Below are 15,597 nucleotides of genomic sequence, written 5' to 3' on the forward strand. Positions count from 1 at the left end.
TATACTTGACATATAATATGTAAGTTACAGGTGTACAATACAGTGATTCACAATTTTTAAAGGTTATACTCCATTTATGGTTATTATAAAATTGCAAAAACGTTTGTGACTCTAAAACTTTGAGCTGCTGTTATAATGAAATCCTGTTTTCATTCTAATCTTGTTCTGTTGATTTATATGTGAGACCAAAATGAAGAATGGTTATGTACCCCAAAAAACCTGTTTGCAAATTGAACTTTTACAAATTGAAGCCTTTTTAAAAATTGATTTAATGTAATTTCATATTGGTGTATAGTTGTTAATTATTTTTAAATCCACATTATATTTTATCTTTTTCCATTCCATTCAGATATTACTGAGCTATGTGCAGAGGGATTTAGCTTTTTTTTTTTTTTTTTTTTTTTTTTTCCTTGTGGTACGCGGGCCTCTCACTGATGTGGCCTCTCCCGTTGTGGAGCACAGGCTCCGGACGCGCAGGCTCAGCGGCCATGGCTCACGGGCCCAGCCGCTCCGCGGCATGTGGGATCTTCCCGGACCGGGGCACGAACCCGTGTGCCCTGCATTGGCAGGCGGACTCTCAACCACTGCGCCACCAGGGAAGCCCGAGGGATTTAGCTTTTAGTGTAATTCTGTTATAATTTGAATAATTTTCTCCTAATTCCTTAGATATTTTTAGACTTGAATTTAGTGTACTCTTTTTTGTTATTTTGTATCAGTTTGTTAAATTGCCAAGATATATATTATTGAAGATGAGAGTCTAAATTTCTTAAGTTTATGGAAAAATGTCTTTTCATTTGAAGGTATACATCAAGTTATTGATAATGATTTTCAAGTGTCATTTAAAGTTATTTTTACATGAGTGATTTTGAAGTACAGTCTCCAAAATTAATTTTTTAATTGCATTTTAGGTAAAAAGATTGCCATATCAACTCACTGAAGCAATAGGTCACTGTCTTGTCTTTTAAACTGCATCAACAATGAAGCAATAATATCTGAGAACAAATGAACATTTGCCAACTAACTGTCATCACAATTTCAAGTGATTGTATAAGCAGAAACAAGCTGCAACAGACCCATGTGTCAACTCTAACAGAGAGAATGCTTTTTTCAGATGCTGTTTATTTAGAAACAGTTTTAGTATATCACATTTAAGTTATATTTATATCAAATGAAATAAAAATGAGTGAAGGCCCCAGATTCTTTGTTGGACCTGAGGATACAGAAATAAACCCTGGAAATTATCGACACTTCTTCCACCATGCAGATGAAGATGAGGAGGAGGAGGATGAATCTGTAAGTTGTTTGTTTAGTGAAGACCAATACAGTCTGGGCTTTTTACTGATCACTGTGAAGGGGAATTGATACCATTGTCTTAAATTATTAAGACATTTTTTTATATAGAAATTTGTTGGAAAGTTTTAAACTGAAAAAGCATACTGTGTTTCATTAGTAACATTACTGAATCTATAGTGCTTCAAGAAAGACAATTAGAGATCAGATTTCTAAGTTGTTTAATAATGACTAATTTAGTGTCTTTCATTGCTATGTCTAATATAACACAGGGTTAGGTAGAAAAAGTGACAAGGAGAAAGAGTAATCAGGGCCATAAATCAAAAGGGTTCCTTGTATGTAGAAGTGCTAAGGCAAATACATCAAGATAAAGAATTTTAAAGGTATTAAAGAAGAACTGCTTAACCAGCTTCATTAAGTTTGTCATGTTGTCAACACAAGTAGTGGCTGACCTGAAGATACCCTTTTATTAACTATTCAGAAGTCTAAACTGTGTGACTAGGAGAAACTACCTCAAGTATCTACGGGTGTGTGTGTGTATGTGTGTAAACCATACTGGATCTTTAGGAGTAACACACATTTATTATGTTTATTTTGCTATGGTTATGTTAGCTCAACATTTTTATTACTCATCATTTTTGTCCCTTTACAATTAGAGATTGCTTTACTTTGAGAACCTATTTAAAATACAAACTTAAAATATGTGTTTCTTATATTTCCAATTGAAAAAAGAATTTTGTTTTAAAACAAAAACCTGTTATACTTGATGTAAGTAGTAAAAATGAACCAAAAATAGCTATTAGATGACTCTTCAAATTCTTTTTCACTGTTATTTAACAATGAAATGTTATTTAACACCTTTCACAGTGCAGTTATACATCTGAAATGCAAAATCAGACTGTCACCCATTTAAAATCTATCCCACCCCCCCACCTCACCCCTAGAAAAAAATGATGGTTTTCAAACTTCTCATACCAGCCAAAACTTTTCTTCATCTAAAGTCTTATGTAGAAGTCCAGTAACTAAAACATAAAAGCAGAGCTTCTCTAACTGACTTAGACTAGAAAGTACTTTTGATTCTGCCTCTGCTACGCTTACCCCTTTTCTGTAGAGTTCTTCTGAGCACATGAGAACACCGCTGATAAATCAAGTCCAGTCTTCTTCCATATAAGGATTTTTATCTCTCTCCTATGTCTAGAACTGTACTTTTCTCTCTTCTCTTTTACCTTTTATGTTTTAGCAATATCAGATTTTTATTTCCCACATATCCCATCTTGTACCATGCCTCTTTGCTGTTGTATGTACTTCTTTATCTCTGTGAAATACCCCTCCTTTTTGGATAATTTGTGAATCAGTTTTCGTTCTTCAAAACCTCAGATTTCATGTTGTTCAGTCTTCCCCCTCTCCTTACTCTTTTCCCCATGAGAAACTTGAACATTTTTTCCTCAATACCATTTCTATACCTTGACTATATACTTCTATTCTGTGTATCACTATGTACTGTATGATTACTGTGTTTCCTGTTAGATTCAAAGTGCTTGATGACAGGTAGTTTCTGTATATGTAACTCTTCAGTGCTTAGCATAATTCTTGGAATATTGTACTAATTAAATTGAGTTCACATTTTGAGGAGCTTGATTTGGTTCATTTGACCTGTAGATTGATAAAATGATTTGTTCCAGATTGTTCTGTTAAGGTATCAAAGACGTTAGGTTGAGTACTCTTGTTGTCTAGGGGAAATCTACTTAAGGAACATCATAATGAGCTATGCCGAGGCTTTTGATCAGGAAAGAATTGAATAAGGGAACATAAAAGTAGATGATCAGAGGGTGAAAGACAGCAGATCCCAGGGAGGTTAGAATTTACAACCTTTGATGGTAACATCAAATCCAATACCAATTTGAACTCTAAATTTCATATGAGTGAGAGGAATAATGCTAAGCATAAAGAAGAATTATTATTCAGATGTTGCCCCGTTTTATTTTTAGATTTATAATAAGAGAAGTTCTAGTAAAACACTTTTGGGCCCAGATTATAATGTCATATGAAATAAATAAATATAGAAGAGAGAAGAACTGAAATGGAAAACTGGACACAGCTTTATATTTGATAAAACTCTCAAAGTACCTGAAAGCAAAGACCTCAGAATGAATCTTGAGTAATTTTATAAACCCATGAGCTACTCATAAGTTTTCTATATTCTGCGTTTTAAATTTCAGGCTGAATCATGGCCTTTGAGCTGTAGCAAGGGTGCCAGAGATGAGCAACACTATAAACTAGGAATGTTGAGTATGAAGATTGGGGTGTCAAAGAGCATAGACACCTCTGTTTAACAGTGTGGCTTTCTCCAAAATTTCCTTCTAAGTTGTCATTGGTGACCAACTCATATTTAAGCTCAATCTACAAAAATATTTTAACACTGCATAGCTTTGTAGTGAAAATATCTTATTTTAGGCAAGAGAATTCTTTATCTTACTCCTATTGGCCCTTTAGGCCTTATTTGCTCCTTTAGCAATTTAACAATTTGCTAAATTGTTATTTAGCAAATAAACACTAGAGACAGTTAAGGAAGTATTTAAGTTTGAAATCTGAATGAAAATAGTAACAGTGTTCTGAAACTTTAAAAAAATTTTTCCAGACCTTTGTAGAAAACTATTATTATTAAGTATTTATTATAACAATATAATCTTGAAAAATGCCTGTTTGGGTAATGTGTCACTTTTATTGATTCATCACATACTTTATGTACTTCTGACAGAGATTTAAGATAGCTGTACTTTGGAGTTGTTATCAAGTCAACCTGATTTTTTGTTTTCTTTCTGTTTTAGCCACCAGAAAGGCAGATTGTGGTTGGAATATGCTCCATGGCAAAGAAATCCAAATCTAAACCAATGAAGGAAATTCTTGAACGGATCTCCTTATTTAAATATATCACAGTAGTAGTATTTGAAGAAGATGTTATTTTGAATGAACCGGTGGAAAACTGGCCTTTGTGTGATTGTCTTATTTCTTTTCATTCTAAAGGTAGTAAAACAGGGAGGGAAACCTCTTTGTCCTTTCTAACTATAAAACTAATAGATAAAATAGAAAAATAAAATTAAACTCACCTAGTCTCACAGATAAGTGATATTAACATTTTGATATATTTGTTTCCAATCTTTTTTTCTGTGTGTATTTTTTAAAAACACCTTTAGTGTTATAGTGTATATGTAATTTTATATTTAATTTTTAACCTAATTACATCAAGAGGTTTTCCCCTTCTATATCATTTGTCAAAAACCTGATTTTTAATGGTGTCACAGTATATCATCCTGTGAATGTACTATATCATACTTAACCAATATGCTAAAAGTGAGATGGTTTCCAATTTTTACTATTAAAAATAAGGTTGTGATGAACTTTTTGAATTTATGTCTTTGTTTACAACTGTAAGTTTCTTAGGACAAATTCTTGATTTTTTAAATATTATAAGCCCATATGTTTTGCCATATAGAAGATGATCTATCATTCCTCAATACATATTCATGCTTTATTTCTTAAGAACTTAATATTTGAATTTTATATTTTCCTTGCTGTCTTTTATAAATCAAACTGAAATATCAATTAAGCTTAAGTATTTCTTCAAAGTAAAGTCCACTAATCAAAAGTTATTAAGTGTATGTCTGAAAATTTATAACCTAAGAATCTGTGAATTTTCATTAAGAGCTCTAATTTAAAAGATATACACTCAGTTATAAATGTATTCATATTAAATCGTTTTTGTTACCAAACTAATGTAGCCTCCAGGTGTGTTAAAGTCTCACTTTAGTTAGGTGTTTAAAAAGCATACCCTTCAGCAAGAAGGGGATGGAGCAGGTTAAGATTTTTTGTGCTCCCATACACTATATTGATTTTCATTATTTCATAGAGAAGTCAAGTCCCTGGTCTTCTTTACAGACTGAAGTCATTCATTTTAGATGATCTTAAAACTTGCTTATCCTTGATGGTAAGGTGTTCTTCCCTTACTATCACGTGGTTCTTCCTATTTATTAAGTTAAAGCTAGTTATTTGCTTGTAAAAACTAGATACTACCTAAGGTCATGTCCCACATGCTGCCTCTTTAACAGCAACAAAAGCAGGGTAATGACTGTATAGGCGTTTCTTATTTCCTGAATTCTGTTACAAGGCTTCAAACCATAGACATTGAGACATCTTTACAGTAAGTGATGAATTCTTAAGAGTCTATAACACTAGATGGGTTTGTGATTTGTGGCCCATTGATTCTTGGTATAGAGTACTTCTAATTAAATGTTAAAAGCTAAGAGGAATTTAGGATTAAATCTTTTTTTTAACTGACCATAGCTCTTTGTTTTGTTTTTTTAACTTCAGTGGGCTTTAACACTTCCTTCCTCTACTAACTATTCTGATAATGCTACAAAATACAGTGTCTTCACAGATACACTGTAGCATACTATAGTTAAATGCTAAAGCTATGTATGCCTGATGATTGTTACCCTTTTGCTTATTTATTAAAATATTGTTGTTTAGGGAATAATAATAGGTAACATTTATTGAGCACTTACTATGCCAGGTATTGTAATGTGTTTTATATACAGTATTATATTTAATTTCCCCAAAACCCTTTTAGTTAAAATACCCCTTTACAGCTGGGAATCAGAGACTTGGAGATATTAAATAAATTTGCCCACGGTCACATAGCTAATGAAAGGTGGAGTTAGGGTTTGAACCTTGGTTTATGCTCTTAACATCTATGGTATACTGCCATTCTTAATCATAAACTATACGTTGATGGATAAAATTGGAGTCTTTTAGTGTTAATCCAGAGAGTGAAGTATAATCATTAAAATTATTTAGACTTTTTTTTTAGATCTCTTACTATATCTGCCATTTGATTTGTTTTCATTGTAATTAGTAATTTTACCGAAGTCTAGAAATGGTAAGGACTTAATTTCTGCTGTGTTATTGACCTAGTTAACAGCAAGTATGATTCTGCTCATATATTTTATATTTTGAGCATATCTGTTGAATGTAAATTAATTTTTCTTTTGCTGTTTTTGAAGATGCTTAAGTTCTTTGAATTATCAGCTAATTTATATGTATATGCATCAAAATATCGTTAGAAGAGGAGTTATATAAATTTTTTAAAACTCACCAGGTTATTGTGATACACTTATTTATATATAGATTTCTATTTGTGTATGAGGTAGTCTTACCTTCTGTCAGGTGACTTTGAATAATCAGGCATCAACTAACATGTCAGTGCTCTAAATTGGGTTATGTAACCACTGGCTTGCTGTGCCTTATCTATCAAATTCACTAAGAAAAAATAAGATTTATTTACTAGTACAAGATAAATCAAGTTTTGTGTATTTATTATTCTGTCTTCTAAAGAAAGCAGTTACATGCATAATGAAATTAGTCTTTTATAGGAAATGGCATAAATTCAAGTTGATTAAGTTATAGATGTCAACTTATCTTGAGATTCTACAGAATATGTTAATAATATGTGTTCTTAGGATTTCCACTGGACAAGGCAGTTGCCTATGCAAAACTCAGGAATCCATTTGTAATCAATGACTTGAATATGCAGTATCTCATACAAGATAGGTGAGTGGTTAAGTTGGCTAAATTAAGGAAGGAAAATTAACATTTATTTAGTATCTACTTAAGCTGACATGGTATCAGGTGTTTTTATACATATATAAATTTGTGATATCCTTGAAATAGTACTTAGAAATAGGTATTTATACCCAGTTTTACAGATGACAAAACTTGAGAATCAGGCAGATCATTTATTTTGCCAAAAGTCACAAGTAGTTTCTCAGGTAGTGGGACAAGGACTTAAACCAGGTCTGTTTAATTTCCAGACCCTACTAAACCATTGAAAATTATGAACAGTTTTTCTATCATGTGACTGATGATGAAGCTACGGCTTTACCCATTATAACTAGGTTTTTAATGGTAAAGTGGAACCATTTTGAGAAATATTTTACTGTATATCTTAGCAATTCATTTAACAGGTCAAAAGCATAGATATTTAAAAGAAATTGTAAAATACAAATGCATTTATATATTTCATTTAATTGGTGTTTCACTCTACTGGCTACCCTTATAATTTCACCGATATTCTATTTTATTCTGTCTTAGCATTACAATATGAGGTTATACATATGAAAATGCTATATGAAGTGTAAGGCCCTATAGTTTTTGTTTTTCTATTTTTGTTTTTCCTTTTCCAGATAGTAATGTTATTAATATCTCAATTTTTATAACATTTTCCCTAGGTTTACATGTTTATATAGTATAAATATATATGTATATATATAAATGCATATTCATTTTAAGAAATTTAAAAAATAAAATTATGAAGAAAGGCATTTAACCCTGCCACTACGTTTACCATATTTTTTTAATATAGAAAGCAATACATATATGCACTTATATTTTACAAAATTAGCATCACATTTCTATTAAAAGACTATAAACATTTTCCCACATTGTTAAATATTCTTTGAGTACTGTATAAGGTTTTTAATACTTAGGTAATATTCTGTCATTGTGATATAGTAACTTTTATACACTTACATTCCCAATTTTAAAAATTAGTATTTTAATATGCCATAAAAAGTATTGTACATACACTTTTGTTCTAATATTGCTGAATATTTACTGAGAATACAGCTTTTCAATGTTTTAAATGACATATTTGTTTACTTAAAAAAAGACTTTATATGCATGACTTTTTTAATGATAGAACAGTAATAATGTACTTTATGAACAGTACAGTAATATACTCATTGTGAAACAGAACAATAAAACAATAAGGATATTTTCTTTTTTCTTCAGGAGAGAAGTATATAGTATTCTTCAAGCTGAAGGTATTTTACTTCCTCGTTATGCAATTTTGAATCGTGACCCAAATAATCCCAAAGGTAAGAGTAAGAGATTTTAAACAAGCTATCTTTTGTCACTTAACATACTTTTGAGCCACTGTCTTCTATAATTAAATGGAAAGAATTTAAATTATGGTATTCTATTCAATTTTTAAAAAATGATCCAAATAGGCAATTAAATTTCAATTAAAATGTGACACTATGAACTACAAGGCTAACTAATAATCAGGAGTTGTATGTCCTACATTTCTTTGGTCTACATTTGACATATCAGAATCATAAAGAAGAATTTTTAAATTACATGCTTAATAAATTTGTATTGATTGGGGTAAATGAGTGATTCATCTATGACTATTGATTTAAGTATTAGAAACTTCATGTTAGTATGCCACAACTAAACTTCTGATGAGTAGGAATTTTGAAATACTACTATTTATTAATATTTTAAAGTACCCTTTGCTTCATTTTCCTGGTTATCTAAAACATAGCATGTAAGTTACACTTAGTCTAAAAAGGCAAGATAAATGTTTATATGTTTTAATATTTAATATTCTGATAACTATTTGGGGGAATTTTGATGACTTTATTGTACATTAGAGGAATTTTTATTAAAAACCAGATATAGTACCATCTGTAACAGGGAACTTTTCTCATTAGTCTAGAGGTACAACTTGCTGATTGGATTGCTTGGTTACTCTGTATATTGGTTAATTTTCTAACTTAAATAATTTCATGTTTTATGGTATCTGTGGTATAATGATTCCATACATTTTTCAGAAGATGATAGCATTATGGAGTTATTTCTCAATCTTTCTTGTATATCATTTCATATCTAACTTTGAATTCTATGGGGTGGCAGGGTAAAATGGCCGGTCCATTAGATTTTTGAAGAATATAGTTCCTAATGTCACAGATCATATGTTTGCATAAATATTTTTAATTAAAATCAAATCAGTACATTATCCAAGGTTACTTTTCTTTGTAATCTCTATTATAGTAAAAACAAAAAAAGTCCTCAATAATATATCTAGGTAATATACAATATATAATTTTTCTTGCTATTGTGTTTGATTTATAGAATGTAATCTGATTGAAGGGGAAGATCATGTAGAAGTAAATGGGGAAGTTTTCCAAAAGCCATTTGTAGAAAAGCCAGTCAGTGCAGAAGACCACAATGTTTACATTTATTATCCAACATCTGCTGGTGGTGGAAGTCAAAGACTTTTTCGAAAGGTAAACCTTTGTTACCCTAGTGAATACTATTCTAAATACATTGTTGTATAAATTTTACTAGAAGTAATGAAGTATTTAGTAAAACTAAGATTAACAATGTATCATTTAGAGATAAATTAATAAAACTGATATCATATCAATACTTTGTTAGAAAAGCAAAGCTTACCTACAGAATACCAAGAAAGTTATTTGATCTTCTTTCTACCTTCCATTTATGTATCTGTCATGTGAGAAATTCGGTAAAGATCAGCATTTTTTTTAAGAAAAATGACCTTCCAAATGGATAGTTCATAGAAAAAGTAATGCCAATGAACTCTTAAATACATGAAAGTATGCTCAAAATTTTACACCCATAATAAAATAAATGTAAAGTCTAAAAGATAATGACATTGAATTACTTTTTGAATCAGCATGATCAAAAAGATTGAGGTAGTTGGAAAACAAGTACAAGTCCAAACGCTGTTAGCAGCATTTCTACTTAGCAATATAACTTAGCAATATATCAGGATTAAAAGTGCACGTTCAGGGCTTCCCTGGTGGGGCAGTGGTTGAGAGTCCGCCTGCCGATGCAGGGGACATAGGTTCATGCCCCGGTCCGGGAAGATACCACATGCCGCCGAGCGGCTGGGCCCGTGAGCCATGGCCGCTGAGCCTGCGCGTCCGGAGCCTGTGCTCCGCAACGGCAGAGGCCACAGCAGTGAGAGGCCCGCGTACCAAAAAAAAAAAAAAATGTGCACGTTCACTCATAAACAGTCATGGAAATGCAAAGTAAGAACACAATGAGGTACTTGTTTTATATTCATTAGAGTGGCAAATATTAGGAAGTCTGACAATACCAAATATAGATAATTGTAGATCAGTAGAAACTCTTATACATTGCTGGAGAGACTGGAAATTATTAAAACAGTTTTTAAAAGATTTTGGCATTATTTTGTAAGTAGAATGTGAGCATATTCTATCACCTAGCGATTCCACTTCTAGTATATGCCTTAGAAACACTCCTGCACACGTGTGCCGTGGGGATATTTAAAAGAAAGTTCGAAGCAAGATTGCTCTACTAGCTAAAGCTTAGAAAACAACCTAAATATATATTGATAGGCAAATGAATGAATTATGGGCTATTTATACAAAGGAAAATTCTATAGTATTAAGAAAGTAGTTACATGCAGCAATATGGTTGAATCTTAGAAACACTGTTCTTAGTGTTCATTGTATTTTTACGCTATTCAAGTTACCATTAGAGCAAAAAATAATATAGTGTCAACTATGTAATGTGTTGTTAAATATTTGTAGATTAAAAAAATTTTTGGAAATATCAGTGATGGAAATAGATGGTAAAAAGGGTTATTTTATAAAAATGAGGAGAATAATTTAGTTTTTACATTGATAGACTTCTTTTATTTTCAGATTGGCAGTAGAAGTAGTGTTTATTCCCCAGAAAGCAATGTACGAAAAACAGGCTCATATATATATGAAGAGTTTATGCCCACAGATGGTACTGATGTTAAGGTAGGATTGATTAAAGTATATTTTTATTTTGTATTTTGAGTTTACCAGTGATCTCAGAAAAAGAGATTACCTTTTAGTTAGCTATATCTAACCTCTATTCTGAATCTCTTTCTTTTTAACTAGGGATTCTTAATCTGTTTTGTATTATGAATGCCATTGGCAGTCTGAAGCCTATGGACCCTTTATACAGGATAATATTCTTAAATGCTTAAAATAAACCACACAGGATTACCAAGGAGACAGATTTTATTGAATATTTAAAAACCAACCCAAAATATAGTGGGTAAGGGTCTAATAGCCACCACGATGTTTCCAGGCATTGATCAGTGTAAATGATATTTTGAGAACTTTGACAACTATAATGTGATTTAAAAAAAAATAGGTGTGATTTCTGTTGGTGACAAATAAGGTCTTAACTGCTTTACCTTCAGCCAGTCTGTGTCTAGAGAGTTCTTTCTTAGGTGTAAACCTGATCATGAACTTCTTTTTAAAAATTCTCTTGTGGATCCTCATTGACCACAGGGTAATAATCAGATTTATAAGGCTGGCATAGATACTTCACAGTCTGCCCTCTGTCCTACAAACCTTATTTCTTACATTATAAACCATATCAAATACGTACTGTTACCTGAATACCTCATGCTGTTTGGTTTCTCTGCCCTTTGTCTGTGTTTATTACCTTTGCTTAGAGTGCGTTTCCGTCTCTTGTCTGCTTTTGAATTCATGCTGTCCCTCATCCCCCACCCCCTTTTAAATCTTTATTTTGGCAGTTACTTCCTTCTGTAATTTTTAAATTTATTTGTACCTCTACTTTGTTAAACTAAAACAATTTGAGAAGGGTCACATCATATGCATTCTAGTATTCCCTCATAATGTTCAGTATAATTATTTTTTATAGAGAACAGGACCTCACTTTACCAATTTTTGCTGTATAATTAATTATTTATAACCTCTTCCAGTGTATTGAAAATTTTCACATGTAAAATAGAAAGATATGTGAAAAAATAGTCTGGACACTGAGGTATTTTTTATTTATTATTTTTATTTGAATTTGTTGTCTGCTGTTTTTATATATATATATATATTTAAGTAAAATATGTATTTTAATATTTCTGAAAGGTTTATACAGTAGGTCCAGACTATGCCCATGCTGAAGCTCGAAAATCTCCTGCACTTGATGGCAAGGTGGAACGAGATAGTGAAGGAAAAGAAGTAAGGTACCCTGTTATTCTCAATGCACGAGAGAAATTAATTGCTTGGAGAGTTTGCCTTGCATTTAAGGTAAGATGTTATGCAGGCCATATAGACTCTTGTAAAAATTCTAATTTTTTTTTTTTGAGTAAATGAGATGTTATTTGGGCTTATAACAGGAGAGATAAGCAGAGAAAATAAAGTGGTATATCTGAATGGTTTATGTACTTTTCAAGGGACTCTTGTTGTGCCATTAATATTAAAAATATATAATAAATGAAGACCTTTGTTCTCTTTATTCTTTCTGTATTATATAGAAGGAAACCATGTCAATTTATTCAGAAACTACAATTACAGAGGAAAACTTAACTGAAACAGTAGAATTACAGGAGTATTATTTAACATACCCCTATAACCAAAACTGATTACAAGTATCTATTCAGAGTTGATAAATGATTTTTTTAAATAAAAAAAGTCATCAGTCTTCTAGCCTTTGCAGTTGATCCTTTAGCCTATTATGTATAGTAAAATATGTTCATGAAAGCTATACTAATACACTTCCTAAAGAAAACTTTTTACTTATGACATTTGACTAGTTCTCTCAATCTGTATTATTAGGCTTTGCCTGTACTGTACAGTAAAGATTTAAATAGAGTAGTTCAACTTGAATCTAATAAAGGATAAACTTTACCTTGTTGAAGCCTTGCCTTGGATATGTAACTTAAAGACTAGTGTATATTACTGGTTATTAAATAATAAATAAGTTCTTTGTGTTTTAATAATTTGAAGTCTCTCATGGAAGGAATCTTAGCCTGAAATATGTTTTAATAGCTTTATGTGAATTGTTTTAATTTTGTAATACCAGGATTCCAAAAGCCTTGACTTAAAATAACATTATACTAATATGTGATATGTGAATATAAAATGTAGAAGATCAGAAAATTCCTGGAGCCCGAGCAGGAAATTCATACCCTTCAACTGTTTTCTCCCAAATAAAGTAAATTTATTTCAGGTGCTCACAAGTATGTGGTTATCAGCGTTTAAAAGATTCATAGGGATAATGGGACATTTCCTCTGGGATATGTCTTCAAAACTTTCTCCTGTTTAGCTTTTTGTGGTTTTTTTTGGATTAAAATGATATAATTTCTACTAGCACAGAATTTATTGAAGCCTTTAAAAATTTTTACTTTTGTTTTTTAATAAAATGTTAATTGAAGAATTTCTTGGCCTCTCTAGTCCCATAAGCATTATTGTTCTACATCTACTTCATAGGAAGAACTTAAATAATCATATGACATGCATATTTCAGAGTATTCAAGTTACAGATACGTAGTTTCTTTGTTTTTACTTGCTATGAAGTAAACTGATAAGCAGTAATATACTTTTAGGCAGTTATAAAATTTGATGTTTTCTAATAAGACTGGAAAACTGTAAGTCATAATTCAAATGGAACTTTAAAGTTTATACTTTATTTTAAATAGCAAACAGTTTGTGGCTTTGATTTGTTACGGGCCAATGGACAGTCCTATGTCTGTGATGTCAATGGCTTCAGTTTTGTGAAAAATTCCATGAAGTATTATGATGATTGTGCAAAAATACTTGGGTAAGATTTTCTTCTTTATACTTCTTCCTCTTTACTTTTGTTACAGCTAATGCATACTGGTTATTCAGAAACCAAATAATGGTAAACATCAAGTGATCAGGGTTTTGTAAACACTGCAGAGTAAAAATCAATGTTCATAAAATGACATGCCCAAAGACCATGCCAAATCCTGAATTACACTTTGGGTTATGAAAGACAAATCAATATATGACCAGTATAGATAAAGGCTTAAAGGTATTTAACTTCATAGATTTAGAAATGCTGTAACAGTGATTTTTAGTGATTATAACAGTGGTTATTCATCAAAATGGCTAATTTATTTGATTATTTTGTTTCTCAAGTTTTTGATATGTAATTATAGTACTTAATGGTTCAAAATTAACCAGAATAAGTAACCAGAATAAAATAGAAATATCTGGAATTTAGAATTCTTATGAATGATTCTGCTTTCTACACGCATATGTTACTTTAAAATAATCTCATGAGATTATGAAGTGAATATAAAAGAAATTATTGCATATAGAAATGCCATTTTTATATTCTTTGACTTATTTTCTTATATCCTGATTTAGACGACTTGAAAGACAAGAACTATTTTTAAACCATTTCAAAGTATATTTGACAAAGCCGTAAAAAACTTACACTTTAAAATGTATTTTAATAATTGGGGTCAGCTGTTATAGTATATTTCAAAGGTTTGTGAACTTACCCTTAAAGTGAAATTTGAGGGAGCTTACTAAATTTTAGCATGAATAAATGCTAAATTTAAACAAAACAAAAAATGTCTTATAATTACTTAAACATGTTTTCATTATTAACCTTATTAGCAAAGAGTAATAAGAAATTTGTTAAACATGAGCAATAGTTTAAAATAGCTTTGCAGGTGATAAATAAAAACTGAAAGAAATGATCAATGGCCACACAGAAGAGATAATCTTGGATTTCAGAATCTTTGTAAGTAGATATGCAGTTACAGTGATTTACTTGAATCCTGTGTAATTTATATTTTTAAAATGAGAGTAAATAAGTAAAGCCAAATTCACAACATCCTGTTAGTGTGTTCTATACAACAGTTTAGCACTGCTGATCTAATTTTTCTTGACCAGGATTGATTTTTTAGGTTGCTTTTTATGTGCTGTATTCACATAATCACTAGATAGTTTGACTTTGCCTCCGATAATACTCAGTTATTTGTCATTAAATACCCAGGTTTGTCTTGAAATGAACTAGTTTAATTTTTCTTTTCTTTTTGTCTTGAAGGAATATTGTAATGCGAGAGCTTGCTCCACAGTTTCATATCCCCTGGTCCATACCCTTAGAAGCCGAAGATATCCCGATTGTACCAACTACATCTGGAACTATGTAAGTTTAAATATTTTCATTTAGAAACACCTTGGGTTTTTCCCATTGGTTAGTGCTATTACAGTGAAGATTATATTTCTGAATAAGTATTAGACACTCTACTGTGTATGTTTTCATATGATTGACTTTGCAGATGGAGAAATAGATTATATGCTTTACATGGGGCTATTTAGACTAAAGATCTTTTCGGTTGTTCCAAATAAAATCCTGAAAAATGCTTATATAGTTATAGAACTATTGAATTAAGCCATAAGAATAAAGGAGGTGCCAACAGATGTGTTCCCTAAAGGTTCGTGGTCAGTGGTCATACAACTTTAGTGCTCTTATCATGTAAAGGAAAAATATACAGTTATATCTTGAAGTAAATTAATTAGACCAACATTGCCAAAGTGTTTCATAAATTCTAGTGAAAGTTACTGGTTGAAATTCACCTGTCACTCAGGTGAGTTGACCAAATGCTTCATATTCACAGCTTAGAGCTTTATCTTAGCGTATTAAATATTCTTAGGAGTCCTG

The 15,597-nt window shown here is 31.1% G+C and overlaps 1 protein-coding gene across 1 annotated transcript in view; it reads left to right on the forward strand.

Moving 5' to 3' along the window:
- PPIP5K2 (diphosphoinositol pentakisphosphate kinase 2) overlaps positions 1-15,597 on the forward strand; it is a 75,783-nt gene that overhangs the window by 6,434 nt on the left and 53,752 nt on the right. Inside the window, exons 2-10 of the mRNA XM_060143349.1 lie at positions 909-1,293; positions 4,119-4,314; positions 6,807-6,897; positions 8,137-8,222; positions 9,262-9,416; positions 10,824-10,925; positions 12,045-12,206; positions 13,598-13,719; positions 14,980-15,081. Coding sequence (XP_059999332.1) covers positions 1,180-1,293; positions 4,119-4,314; positions 6,807-6,897; positions 8,137-8,222; positions 9,262-9,416; positions 10,824-10,925; positions 12,045-12,206; positions 13,598-13,719; positions 14,980-15,081 — 1,130 coding nt within the window. The 5' untranslated portion in view covers positions 909-1,179. The remainder of the gene's footprint in view (positions 1-908; positions 1,294-4,118; positions 4,315-6,806; positions 6,898-8,136; positions 8,223-9,261; positions 9,417-10,823; positions 10,926-12,044; positions 12,207-13,597; positions 13,720-14,979; positions 15,082-15,597) is intronic.

The sequence above is a fragment of the Lagenorhynchus albirostris genome, chromosome 3 (assembly GCF_949774975.1).
Source record: "Lagenorhynchus albirostris chromosome 3, mLagAlb1.1, whole genome shotgun sequence".
Classification (NCBI taxonomy): Eukaryota; Metazoa; Chordata; class Mammalia; order Artiodactyla; family Delphinidae; genus Lagenorhynchus; species Lagenorhynchus albirostris.